At 36.5% G+C, this 14,625-nt stretch overlaps 1 protein-coding gene across 10 annotated transcripts in view; it reads right to left on the bottom strand.

Annotated features, from left to right (window-relative positions):
* FTO (FTO alpha-ketoglutarate dependent dioxygenase) overlaps positions 1 to 14,625 on the bottom strand; it is a 462,015-nt gene that overhangs the window by 282,313 nt on the left and 165,077 nt on the right. For all 10 annotated transcript variants that reach the window (XM_045381659.2, XM_065537718.1, XM_015442739.4 and 7 more), the window contains one exon: positions 5,476 to 5,555. In XM_045381659.2, coding sequence (XP_045237594.2) covers positions 5,476 to 5,555 — 80 coding nt within the window. The remainder of the gene's footprint in view (positions 1 to 5,475; positions 5,556 to 14,625) is intronic.

Here is a 14,625-nt window from a genome sequence, read left to right as displayed (position 1 = left end):
TGTTCCACTGGGCTCTCTGCTGCCAGTTTGGCCTCACGTGGGCCACTTGGTTTGCTGGTTTTCTTTTATGTGGGCCTCATATCTCTAACTAAACATTTGGGTCCCTGAGGCTAATGCCCTATTTATATATGTTAAATACATTTTCTATATATACTACAACATCTAGAACTGAGTCCGAAAACTAGAAGAAATTTAATAAATAATTATTGGATGAATAACTGGTTAACCAAGAAGTCAAGGACACTGACTTTTTATCTCAAATGCCCTGAGACTAACGATAGGAAAGAAAGGTAAACAGGCTGCTGAACTGGTTCAAAAGCACACTAAATGGTTCCGTAATAACCGAGGGGAAAAATGAAGTTATAATCACAAGGCAAAGAACTCATTTCCCTTTTCTGCAAAAAGCATACATTAGGCAGTGGCAGTTTTTGGCAGAATAGATTCTTCAAATAATGGAGAATATTTGGCTTATGCCCTCAAGGCACATTCAAAGCCACAAACTTAGTACCTGGGCCTCAGCAAGGACAGAGATAACTAGTTCATCCCTCTCTGAGTTCGTGGGAGCAAAACAGAGGTCAAATGGACAAACTCCTTTTTATAAAGGATCATATGTTGGAAAAGAGGTCAATGTACATAGGCAGTGCATCTGCTTGTTTTGATATTGAAGTGATTTCCTAGAATAATAAAAAGTCAGCTATAAATACCCTTCAATCCCAATAAGGAAAATGTATCCCTAAAATACTTTGGTTTTATTATTTGTAATTTCAACTGAGTCCTTGTAAATAACCTTGAAGGCTAATCCTCTGATATAAAATTTCCTTGCACATTTACTACCATTTTATCCAATGCAACATCGACAAGCCTGGGAAAAACAAAGTTTCTGTGCCAAGAAACAGAAGTTTGACTAATACGTATTTTAATATGAAGATCCCAGAGTGCTGGGTGCATAAGGGCAGACAACTCCAATTTCCTGCCAAGAAAACCCCACAAAGAATAAAGGTGAATGACCACTCATTTTTGTCCCACAGCAACCTCTACAACATCTTTCTTTTTGAGACGGGGTCTCACTCTCTGGCCCAGACCGAAGTACAGTAGCATGGCGTGATCTTGGCTCACTGCAATCTCTGCCTCCTAGGCTCAAGCAATTCTCCTGCCTCAACCTCCCAAGTAGCTGGGATTAAAGGCGTGCACCACCACGCCTGGCTAATTGTTGTATTTTCAGTAGAGACAGGGTTTTACCATGTTGACCAGGCTGGTCTCGAACTCGTGACCTCAAGTGATCCGCCCACCTCAGCCTCCCAAAATGCTGGGATCACAGTTATGAGCCATCGCACCCAGCCTACAACATCTTTTTAAAATGACTTCCATCTAGAAAGTTTTCCTACATGCACCTTTACTTTCCCAAGTAGTGAGCTACATAGGTTATTAATTGCATTTTCATGCAAGATTGGAAACAACCTAAATTTCTCAACAATAGGAAAACTAGTTTAATGAATTATGGTTGCAGAAAACAAAAAGAGAGAGAGAGAGTGTGTGGAATAATTTTTTTCTGGATATATAGTGTTTTGTTTTATTTAAATAACCTATAATCAGGCCTAGTCTGAGATAGGTTTTTTTTTTTTTTTTTTTTTTTTTTTTGGTAACAGCTTTATTAAGCTATAATTCACATATCATAAAATTAAACCATTTAAAGCATATAATGAAATGTTGTTTCATATATTCACAGAGTTATACAAATATCACTGCAATTAATTTTAGAGCATTTTCATCACCCCAAAAAGAAACCCTGTACCGTTTAGCAGTCACTCCCAACCCCGCCTGATTTCCACCAACATTTCCAACCCTAGGCAACCACTAATCTACTTTCTACGTCCATGGAGAGGCTTATTCTAGACACTTCATATAAAGGAAATCATATAATATATATCTTTTGTGACCGGTTGCTTCCATTTCATATGTTTTCAAGAGTCACTCATGTTGTAACATGCATCATTACTGTATTCTATTTGAATGCCCAATAATATTCAACTGCATGGATACGCCACGTTTTATTTATCCATTCATTAAGTGATGAATCTTTGGGTTGTTTCCACTTTTTTCTGATTATGAATATTCCTGTAGAAGTTTCCATCACTCTTGGGTATCTACCTAGGCATGGAATTGCTATGTCACAGGGTATCTTTGGATTTAACCTTCTGAAGACGTGCCAGACTGTTTCCCAAAGTAACCGCACCACTATCCATTCCCTCCGGCAGTGCACGCGGGTGCCACTTCCTGCAGGTCGTCACCAACACTTGTCATTATCTTTTTTATTCTGGCTATTCTAGTGGGTGTGAAATGTTATCCCATCATGGTTTTGATTTGTATTTCCCTATGACTAATGATGTTCAGCATTTTTCATTTGTCTGTTGGCCATTTGTATACCGTCTTTTTTTGTGTGTGTGTGAGATGGAGTCTTGCTCTATTGCCCAGGCTGGAGTGCAGTGGCGCAATCTCACCTCACTGCAACCTCCACCTCTCAGGCTTAAGTGATTCTCCTGCCTCAGCCTGCTGAATAGCTGGGATTACAGGCATGTGGCACCACATCTGGCTAATTTTTGAATTTCTAGTGAAGACGAGGTTTTACCATGTTGGCCAGACTGGTCTTAAACTCCTGGCCTCAAGTGATCTGCTCACCTCGGCCTCTTAAAGTCCTGGGATTACAGGCAGGAGCCACTGCACCCAGGCTGTGACATGTTAATTCAGTACCTTTGCCATTTTAAATTGGATCATTTCTCTCTTGAATTATTGAGTTGTAAGAATTCTTTGAATATTTGAGATACAAGTGCTTCATGAGATAAATGATTCACAGATATTTTCTCCCATTCCATGGATCCTCTGCACTTTATTTATGGTTTCCCTTTGAAGCAGAAAAGGTTTTTAACTTTGATGAAGTCCAATTTATCTGTTTTTTTCTTTAGTTGTTTATGCTTTCGATGTCGTATCTAAAAAGCCATTACCTACTCCAAGATAAGAACTATATATTAATGAGTAATTACTACCAAAGTTTTCTGAAACAAAACTACAGAACCATGTATTTTTATATTAAAAATATTTAAAAATGTTTTTGAAATTACATACATTTTTACTTATATATTAAATATTACCAAAAGAGTAACAAGAACCTTTTAAAACTGGTTGCCTCTGGGGACAGGGACTGGTTGGCCTAAGGAGAAAGAGACTTTAACTGTATACCCTTAGGTATTTGTTTTTATTTTGAACCATTTGCATTAACTACCTATTCAAAATATAATTATGCATGAAATTTAAATTTCTTTAAGAAGACATTCTGTATTGAATCCCAAGAACATTCTGACACAATTATCAAAAACTAAAATCTAGGCTGGGCGCACTGGTTCACGTCTGTAATCTCAGCACTTTGGGAGGCCGAGGTGGGTGGATCAAATGAGGTCAGGAGTTCAAGATCAGCCTGGCCAATATGGCAAAACCCCATCTCCACTAAAAATACAAAAATTAGCCGGGCTATCTGCTACTTTCTACTCTGCGCTGTGCATACTCTTTAGACTATAAGCATCTTGAAGACACTGAACATGACCATTCCCGTTCACAAGTCCCTACAATAATAACTTGAATACTATAAAGTTCAATAAAAGTTTGAAGAATGAACAAACTGAAATCCCTTCTGAATTGTAATTCCTGCAATCAAAACTTGCTGATGATTTAATCTCTCTTGCTTTATTATGTATACTCTAGTGTACAAATGAAAACAGAATCACCTTCCACACAGTGAGCTTTAGTTGTTCCTATCTCCTATTAGTTTTTCATCAGAATAAAATGAAAAGACAGTAGTAGCAGTAGAAGTAATTTAATAATAGTAGTAGTGGCGAACTTCTTTGAATGTATACCAGTCTCTGTTCTAAAAAGACTTACATGTATTACCTAATTTAATCCTCATAAGAACACTATGAATTAGGTATGATTATTGTCCCCATGAACATATTTCCCAAGCTTTTTATTTATCGTTTTGTACAGCCCTTTGAACCCAGCACTAACGAGACTGTCTACTCTTCCGGCTAAGATTAGGAAAGACATTGAAGGGCGCATTTAAGTAGCCATATACTCAAGTGATCCACAAGAAAGGGATTCTTGGGAGGGTTATAGCTAGAAAGACAGATGCCTATAACTGGGGAAATGAAATCCTTCCATACAACACAAGGCACATATTAGATGTTCTATAAATACTAGCTCTTCCCTCCCTCCCTTCTTTCCTTCCTCTGTTCGGCCTTACCTACCTTCCTCCCTCCCTTCCCTCTTTTCTAAAAGAACTCCTTTTAGGTCTCTAAGACAATTATTTCTGTGTTTGTTTAAAATTTGTCCCCCCAAACAAAAGTTCACAAAGGTGGTGGGCATGATGGCCATCTTGATGGCTCTATCTCCCAGGCCTACAGTTTTGGACACATAACAGGCACTCAAATATTTAAATGAATGAGTGAATGGAAAAGAGAAGAAAGGGGAGAAAGGAAGAAAGGGGTGCTGGATGGGCTGGCTGGCATCTTGGTTTAAATATTCATTCATTCTCTCTTTGCCACACAGCAATATGATCGGTCCACTGGTAAAGCTACTTAATGACCAAGACACAACACTGCCATATAGACTCAGGCAGTACTGCCACTGGAACACCATGCACTTATACCTCCCACCTTCCTGTACCACTTCTGCCCAATTTTCTCACACTTGTCCCCTGTAGTTCCATAAAAGGTCAAGCTATAAAGCAAAACATGCATAGCAAGCCTAGGTAGAAGGTCACTTGTAATCCCTTTCATGCCTTGCTCTCTGGAACCCCTCTTAACTGAGTACATGGGACCCCAACATGACTAATATGAGTTTTTCTCATTTCTTAGTTTTCCATTCTGAGCTAGTCTGAACAGCTAACCATCGGCCATTGCAAGTGTTGGCAGAATTTAGCAATAAAGTCTGGGTTATGAACACATCTGGGAGCTCAGAAACTCCTTGGCAACGCTGTAACTTTCTCTTTAATTTACATTCACATGCCCAGAAGTCCAACCAAAAAGTTAAGGAAAATGAAAATTCTCAACATCCAAACCCAGCCACAGCTAACACATGCACAAGCACAAAAATCTGCCCCAATTCCTCCGGTCATCTCTTGCCCTTGACCTTGACAGATACAACCCTCTAAATAAACCTCTAACTATAAACACTTGTCAATGGCATTTTCCTTCTCCAAGAAACATAATTCCAAGAAGCAAAATACACTTATCCCATGCCATGCATACACTTTCTAAAACTGTATCCAACACAATCCAAAGCTCAAAAAGCAAGTAAACAGACGCAAGTCAAGTTAGATGGAAGCAATTTTCCCATCAAATACTCTTCCAAAGCTCTATGATAAATTGCTCATTCAACCACTTCTGTCACATCCAATTAGGTGTGAATCACATTTTTATTTACACTTACCTCTGCCACTCGGTGGGTGGAACTAAACCGAGGTTGTGAACCAGCCAAAACGCAGTGTTGGTGGGTGGCATTGAGATCATCTACAGGAAAAACACCAGAAATTTATAAAACCATATTTATTAGTCAGTATACACTGTATATTACTTAACTAAAACACAAAGTAAACAGTAAATCCATCTTTCAAGAAATGACAATAACCAAGGAATCAACACTTACCTTGTATTCTTTAATCAATCCCTTATAAGTAGGTGACTATATATATGTGTATATATATGTTCCATTATATATGTATCTACTTATAAGTAGAGATTACATATGTAGATATATAACAAGTGTAATAATACAAATATAAGTATATAATAAATATGATATACTTATATATACTTATACATACACAAGTATATGTAAGTGTAAGTAGATATATAATCATATGTCTATAATTAAATATGTATATATTCTATCATACAAAGTATGACATTTTGAAGAGTGAAAGGGGGTGCTATTTACAATTATTCCAGAACAACAGGTATAAACCAGGACTGCCCTCAGCAAACAAGATATAGGGTCACTCTGCTTATTTGTGGTCCTATAATGCCCACCCACTATAAAATTCACTATGTATGGATTGAGCTTCTTTCACTTTCTCATGACACATCTACTTCTACTCTTTAGAATAAACCAGAATTTGGAGTTGAACACCTTTCATCTGAAAAATCTGCCTCTTTCCTTCTGTAATCAAAGTATCAATTTTGCCCTAACAATTTTCCAGGCAACAAACTAACCAATTCAGCATGTTGCATGTTTGGCTCTTAGAACAGAATTCAAGTCTAGGGATTCACAACCCAAGAATGAAGTAGGTGGTGAATTCATCAGTTGAAGAATATTCCTAAAACCACAAGCAGTGGGAGAAAAACCAATGACCAAGTCGTTGCAGATCCTGAGAAATGATACCACAAGTCAGGCAAAATCTATACAACCTCTGCTTAGGACATGACTTCCTCTACTACAAAAAACAGAGAGTTGTAATGTTTCTAGCAATGATATCCTATACAGGCAATACAAGATTTTAATCAAGATACCAGAAATGATAATGACTTAAACTAAGAGGCAAATGCCACCAGGCCCCTTATGTGTCAGCAAAAACAACCTACAATATCATCTCTAAACACAGAAAGGAAATGCAAAATATTAAGGCAGGATTTCCACTTAGGAATTTGTGAAGTAACAGTGACAAGATTTACCCTTCTGCCTTAAACAACTACAAAACAAGCCAAAAATATGAATCAAAGGTTTCAGCAAGATATAATCCCATGGAGAAGAGAAACAAAATAGGTGAGAGATGCCTACAATTGCCCTAACTTTCTCCATGGAAACAGTTTCAATGCCACAGAATAAAGAAGAGGAAGTCAAAACCCAGTCTCTGTTTCTTTCTTGCCAAGTTGAGAAGACAAAGATTGGAGTATAGGGAGGCCAAGGCCATAGGGCCTTGAAAGGCAGAATGCTGAAACAGAAACAGATATACAGAGAGAGAGCAAACAGAGATTGCAGAAGGGTTCCCTTAAGTATTTGGAAGAGCACTGACCTGTGCATGTATGAATAAAAACTTCCCAAGGGCCATAAAAAGAAGTACCAGAATGCAGCAGGTGGAACCAATTTCAGATCTCACACACAGCTAGGAGTATTTTATGATCCCAGCAGCTAAAATGGCTCTCACTACGAGATACTAGAAAATCCTTAGGAAAGCATCACTGCGGAAGTAGGGCTAAATGAGTCCTAGGTTAAATGTTGCTCTAGTACCACCTCGCAAGGCTTAAAACTAAGCCTCGAAAGGATCCAACTTCTGGCCAGGCACAGTGGCTCATGCCTGTAATCTCAGTACTTCCGGAGGCCGAGGTGAGTGGATTACCTGAGGTCAGGAGTGCGAGACCAGCCTGGCCAACGTGGTGAAACCCTGTCTCTACTAAAAATACAAAAATTCACTGGGCATGGTGGGAGGTGCTTGTAATCCCAGCTACTCGGGAGGCTGAGGCAGGAGAATCGCTTGAACACAGAAGGCAGAGGTTGCAGTGAGCCGAGATCGTGCCATTGCACTGCAGCCTGGGAGACAAGAGTGAAACTCCATCTCAAAACTAAAAAAAAAAAAAAAAAAAAGATCTAACTTCTTCTTAGTAATTTAATTATTCATTAGAGCAAAAGCCAAAGTATGTAAAAGTATATAACAAAATCAGGCACCCAACAAATACTATGTGCAATATCCAACATCCATTCAAAAAGTAACAGAGAAATGAAAGATACACACACACACACACAATATGCGAGATAGTCACATCTCTCTTTTCTTCTAAATGTACATGTCTGCCCTTTCAGATATATATAAGTGAAGCTTCTAAAGGTTAAACATGTAGTATCTGAAACAAAACTCACACTGAATGAGATGAACAGCAATTTGAAACTGCAGAAGAAAAGGTCAGTGAACTAGAACACATAAAAAATAAAAACTATGCAAAACAAAGTGGCTAAAGAAAAAAGACTACAAAAATATGAAAGAGCGTAAGTGACCTCCAGGACAATATTAAGCCATTTAATGAAAATTTAATTTGAATTCTAGGGAAGGAAGAGTGACAAATACATACACATTTTTATAGAAACAATGGCCAAAATTCACCAAACTTCATGAAAACTATAAACCCAGAGATCCAATAAGCTCAATGAATTCTAAGCCAAAAAAATGATATAAGACTAAACTAAAGCATGTCATAATGAAATGTCTTAAAATTAGTTATAAAGTGGAAATGTTAAAGGCGGTCAGTAAAAGAGACATTAAATACAGAGGGGCAAAGATTAGAATGACAGCAGACTTCTCATCAGAAGCTATAAAACTCAGAAGACAACTAGGTGACAAAATACTAAAGGAAAAAACTGTCAATCTACTATTCTATACATAGTGAACACCCTTTCCAAAATAAAAGTGAAATAAAGACTTTTCAGAAAGAAACTAAAACAATTTATATTCAGTATATTTACACTATAAGAATTGTTATGAAATTCTACAGGCAAAAGAAAAATAATATCAGAAGGAATTTAGATCTGCTCAAAGGAATAAAAAGTAACATAAGTAAAAAATATCAGGAAAGAATAAATGCCTGTTTAAATCCAAAATAATAACAATGTATTGTGAGGTTTATAACATATGCAGACATAAAACACATGAAAAAGCACAAAAGACAGGAGGATGGCACGAAAAGTGGTACAACATTCAAAGTTACATTGTGGTAAGTCAAAGACGTAAAGATATTATAAAACCAAGAGCATGGCTCTCAATGACATGTAATTTTGTCATTCCTCACTCTGGAGAGACAGACTGGAAATAGAGAATGACAATTTATCAGAGTAAAAAACAAGAAGCAGCAACATGCATGGGAACCAGTACCAGGGTAGAAAAACCGTAACTGTAACTACTGAATTGCTGGAGATTAAATGTAGACAGGACTGAGAGTTAAAAAGTCCAGGGGAGCTCAGTCTTAGGGAACTCCCAGACTTTTGTGAGTTTTATCTCCAAAAGCTCTAACAGGTTCTCACAGTGAAGATCCAAAAACATCTTCTCATGCTTCTGGCAGAAGGAAGGGAAAAAATAGCCACTTTATTTATTTATTTATTTATTTATTTATTTATTTATTTATTTTCTCAGGAGACAGGGTCTCACTTGTCATCCAGGCTGGAGTGTAGTGGCATGAACATACCTCAATGCCACCTACAACTCCTAGCCCCTGCTAGGCATCCTATCGCAACTAAGAGTGAGAAAAAAGAAAATGAGAAGCATTTGTGAGGTTCACAATTCACAGGCATAGACTTACTAAAGGACTGAGACTTAATCATAAGATTATAGAATGCTTCCCCTCCCAACATACCTTACCGCTGCATTATTACTTCAGTTCCTTTTATCCAGTATATCTCATCTGCCTATCAAGCAAAAAGTACAAGGCCTTCTAAATGGCAAAAAAAAAAAAAGAAAGAAAGTTTGAAAAAACTGAGCAAAAATCAGAACCAGAGTCAGAAATGGCAGAAATTAATTATCAGAAATGTTTTTTAAACTACGATTACTATTCTAAGGACTGTAAAGGACAACGTAGACAACATGCAAGAACTGATGGGGAATGTAAGCAGAGGGATGGAAATTCTAAGAAAGAATCAAAAACACAATGCTGGAAATCAATAACACTGTAACAGAAATGAAGAATGCCGTTAGTGGGCTCATTAGAGAACTGGGCAAGGTAGATGAAACATCTCTGAGCATGAGGATATATTAAGAGAAACTTCCAAAACTGAAAAGCAAAGAGAAAAAAGACTGAAAAACAAAAGAAAAAACAAACAGAAGTATGGGACAACTACAAAAGATGTAAGATATGTATAACAGGAATAACAGAAGGAGAAGAAAGAGGGAAAGGAACAGAAGAAAATTAGAAGCAATAATAACTAAGAATGTTCTTAAATTAATGTTAGACACCAAACTAGAGACTCAGAAAGCTCAGGAAAAAAAAAACCTACACCTAGGCATATTATATTCAAACTGCAGAAAGTCAAAGATAAAGAATTTTGAAAAAAGCCAGAAGGAAAAAACAGCTTATCTATAAAGGAGCAAAAAAAAAAAAAAATCTGACATTTCTTCAGAAACCAGGCAAGCAATATAAAAGTGAAGTGAAATACTTAAGGTGTTGAGAGGAAAAAAACCAGCAACCTAGAATTGTGGATCCTACAAAACTATCCTTCAAAAGTAAAGGAGAAACAGACCAGGTGTGGTGGCTCGTGCCTGTAATTCAAGCACTTTGGGAGGCCAAGGCAGGTGGATCACTTGAGGTCAGGAGTTCAAGACCAGCCTGACCAATATGGTAAAACCCCTTCTCTACTAAAAATACAAAAATCAGGTGGGCGCAGTGGCACACACCTGTAATCCCAGCTACTCGGGAAGCTGAAGCAGGAAAATCGCTTGAACCCGGGAGGTGGAGGTTGCGGTGAGCCGAGATTGCGCCACTGCATTCCAGCCTGGGAGACAGAGTGAGACCCTGTCTCAAAAAAACAAAAAGAAAGAAAGAAAAGATTCTTTTTAAATGTTTCAGACAAATAAATATTCAGGGAATTTGTTGCTAGTAGACTTGTATTGCAAGAAATTTGTCAGAAGGAAAATGATATAGGTCAGAAACTCAGATCTACATAAAGAAAGGAAGAGACTTTGAGATGGAATAAGTGAAGGCAAAATAAAAACCATTCTTTTTCTTACCTTTAATTGATAGAAAACAATTTATTCACAATAATAACAACAATGTGTTCAATTATGTATGCCATATATATATATATGTGCCTATGTATGCTTATTTGTAACTTAAATTAATGATAGCAATAAGTATTAGAGATGAGAGAAAAAAATTAGGAATATTTTATTTTACTGTACTTGCACTGTGAAACAGTATAGTGTTATTTGAAAGTGGACTTGGAACTGTTGTAAATGTATACTGCAACCTCTAGGTCACTACTTAAAAAAAAAAAAAAATATGTAATTGATATGCTAAGAAAGGAGATGCAATGAAATCATGGAATACTCAAAACTACAAAAGCAGAAAAAGAGTGGAAGGCAAAAACGGGAAAAACAAGGCAAAATATAGAAAACTTAACAAATATGGTAGATATTAATCCAAGTGTATCAATAATCACTTTAAATGCCAGTGGTCTAAATACACACATTAAAAAACAAGAGATTATCAGAATGGATAAAAAACAAGGCATATGTTGTCTACAAGAAACTCAATTCAAATATAAAGATACACACAGATTAAACTTAAAGAAATGAAGAAGACAGATACACTATGCTAACATTAATCTAAAGAAAGCTGGAGTGCCTATATTAATTTCAGACAAAGCAGATTTCAGAGCAAAAATATATTATCACAGAGAAAAAAGGGTAGTACATAATGATAAAGGGGTAAATTCTCCCAGAAGATGTAACAGTCATTAACATGTATGCACCTAATAATAGAGCATCACAATGTATAGGGCAAAACCTGACAGAACTGCAAGGAAAAACAGACAAATCCACTACTATAACTGGAGACGTCAGCATCCCTCTATCAGAAAAGGACAGATACAGCAGGCAGAAAATCATTAAGGACATAGTTGAACTCAACAATACCATCAGTCAATTGAATATAACTGACCTACATAGGCTATTTCATTCAACAACAGCAGAATACACACTAGTATCAAGCTTACATGGAGCATTCCCCAAAGCAGACCACATTCTGGGTCATAAAACACGTATTACCAAATTTAAAAGAATGAAAATCACACAATGTCTGACCTCAGGCCAGAATGGAATTAAACTAGAAAACAATAACAGAAAGATAGCTGGAAAATCCCCAAATACTTGGAGATAGAACAATATACTTCTAATAATGTATAGGTCAAAAAAAATCTTAAGAAAAATGAACTAAATGAAGTGAAAATACAACTTATCAAAATTTGTTGGAAGCAACATCAGCACTGCTTAAAGGAAAATTTATAGCATTAAATGCCACAAATGTATAGCATTAATATAGCATTCTGCTTATGCTAGAAGAAAGATCTAAAATCAATAGGCTAAGCTTCTACTTTGTGAAATTAAAAAAAGAACAAATTACTCCAAAGTAAGCAGAAGAAAAGAAACAATAAAAGTTAATGTACCTCAATGAAATAAAAAACAGAAAATAAGGAAAGCTAATGAAAGCAAAAGCTGGTTCTTTTAAAAGATCAATAAAATTGATAAGCCTCTAGCCAGACTAAGAAAAAAAGAGACAAGAAACATATTACTAATGTCAGAAATGAAAGAGGTGACATCACTACAGATCCCATGGACATTAAAAGGATAATTTTAAAATGATATGAACAGTTATTTACCCCCAAAATCTGATAACCTATACAAAATGCACAATTCTTTGAGAAATAAAATCTGCCGAAACTCATACAAGAAAAAATGAGTAATATGAATAGGCCTATCTCTATTAAAGAAACTGAATCAATAATTAACATGTTTCCAAAGCACCAGGCCCAAATATGTTCACTGTTGAGTTCTACCAAACATTTAAGGAAGAAATTATACTACTTCTTAACAATCTTTATGAGAAGGTAACACAGGGAATACTTCCAAACTCATTCTATGGGGTCAGCATCGCCCAGACAGACATTACAAAAAGGAAAACTAAAGACCAATATTATCTCACAAGCATAGAAGCAAAAATCTACATCAAAATATAAGCAAATTGAATTCAACAATGTATAAAAAGAATTATACACCACGACCAAGTGAGATTTCTCCCAGGTATAAAAAACTGATTCAACATTCAAAAATCAACTAATGTAATCTATCACACCAACAAGCTACAAAGAAAAAAAAATATGATCATACCAATAGGTATAGAAAAACCATTTGACAAAATGTGATACCCATTCATGATAAAAAAAAAAAAAATCTCAGTAAACTAGAAATAGGGAAGAACTTCCTCAACATATAAAGAATATGTAAGGAAACCTGCAGTGAACATCATACTTAGCAGTGTGAAACTAGAAGCTTTTCTGCTCAGAGGAAGAATAAGACAAGGATGTCTCCTCTCAACATTTCTTTTCAGTATCATACTGGAAGACCTGGCTGACACAGTTAAGACAGGAAAAGAAAACAAAAGGTATATGGATAGAGAAGGAAAAAATTAGAGTATCTTTGTTCACAGATTATATTATTGTCTGTGTAGCAAATTCAAAAGGATCAATAATTTAATCTGACTTTGAACAGACCACTCTGGCAGCTTTATAGGAAAGAGGAAGAACTAAAGGGGAAACAAGAATGGAAGCAGAAGGCCAGTGAGGAAGCTGTTGCAGTAAGTCATGCAGGGGTTAACAGTGACTTGAACGGCAGAGACAGGGGAGGAGATGATGAGCAGACAACAGATTTAGAATGTTCTAGGAAAAGATAATAGGACATACTAATGAATTAGATGAGTCAAGTCAGGAAAAAGTAAACTCAAGAGCAACTCTTGGGGTTTTCACAGCAACAACTAACTGAAGGTGAATAAGTCACAAAACCTTAGGACATTGCAAAATAATACTACAAAATGCAATTAGAGGTGAGGATGAAAACATCAGTGATACATTTGGAGTTTTAAATCCAAATATAAACACAACAATAGAGAGGATCAAAAGCCAAGACGGGCTCAGAAGTGTGACTTTAAGGGCTGATGAAGAAGGCTAAGTGGCCATTCTCTCTTCCCGTTTGCCATCTCTGAGGACATTCCTGAGCAGTTTTGGTTGATCCTGACTATGCTGCCTAAAGGAGGTTTCAGAGTCACGCAAAATAATAAAAAAGTGGAGTTTGAAGGGGGATCCCCCGGCTAGATTCCCATAAAAGACTGGGACAATTTCTAGGAAATTCATAAATGCCAGTCTGATCTACCCAAATAAAAGCCTTATTACTCCTATGCTATTAATACTGGGACCCACAGACATAATTAGGGGAAAAATCACCACCTTAATGAGCATGTTTGTTAAGTGCTTTTGTTCCACTGAGGGGAACACTGAGTCACCTAGTGACTCAGGCCAAATGGCAAACACAACACTAGAAGGTATACTTTGAGGCTTCCACCTTCATTTAAATCCTTGGCAACTCTCTAATCAAACAGTTCTTTTGAAATTGCTTCCAACTGTATCTAATCCTTTATGACTTTTAAAAAAAGAAACTTGTAATTTTCATTTAAGAGCTTCTAATTTATTGAAAACTCCAAGTCTATAAAAGTGACTCAAGTTTCATGGATTGTGCATCTCAAAGGATATGCTTAAGACCTTCCCAGCTTTAAAAGATTATTCCTAATAATTTTTAGAAAAAAAAAATTAAAGAATGTCTATTTACCAAAGCTATCTCAGAATATAGCTGAAATTTGACTGACACTGGATCCAACTGGAGTAAGAGTTTGTAGATGATGTGACAACACACATACAAAAATAAAGGACACTGCGTGCCCTGGCAGTGGTGAAGACGCTCTGGACATTCACTGTAGCATGAAATCTCATCTCATATATAAAAGACCACAGAAGCAATGCTATAATTTACGCTACGGTGACCAATTCATGTTCAAG

Source organism: Macaca fascicularis, chromosome 20 (genome assembly GCF_037993035.2).
Source record: "Macaca fascicularis isolate 582-1 chromosome 20, T2T-MFA8v1.1".
NCBI lineage: Eukaryota > Metazoa > Chordata > Mammalia > Primates > Cercopithecidae > Macaca > Macaca fascicularis.
This window is presented reverse-complemented; position numbering and strand designations above follow the sequence as displayed.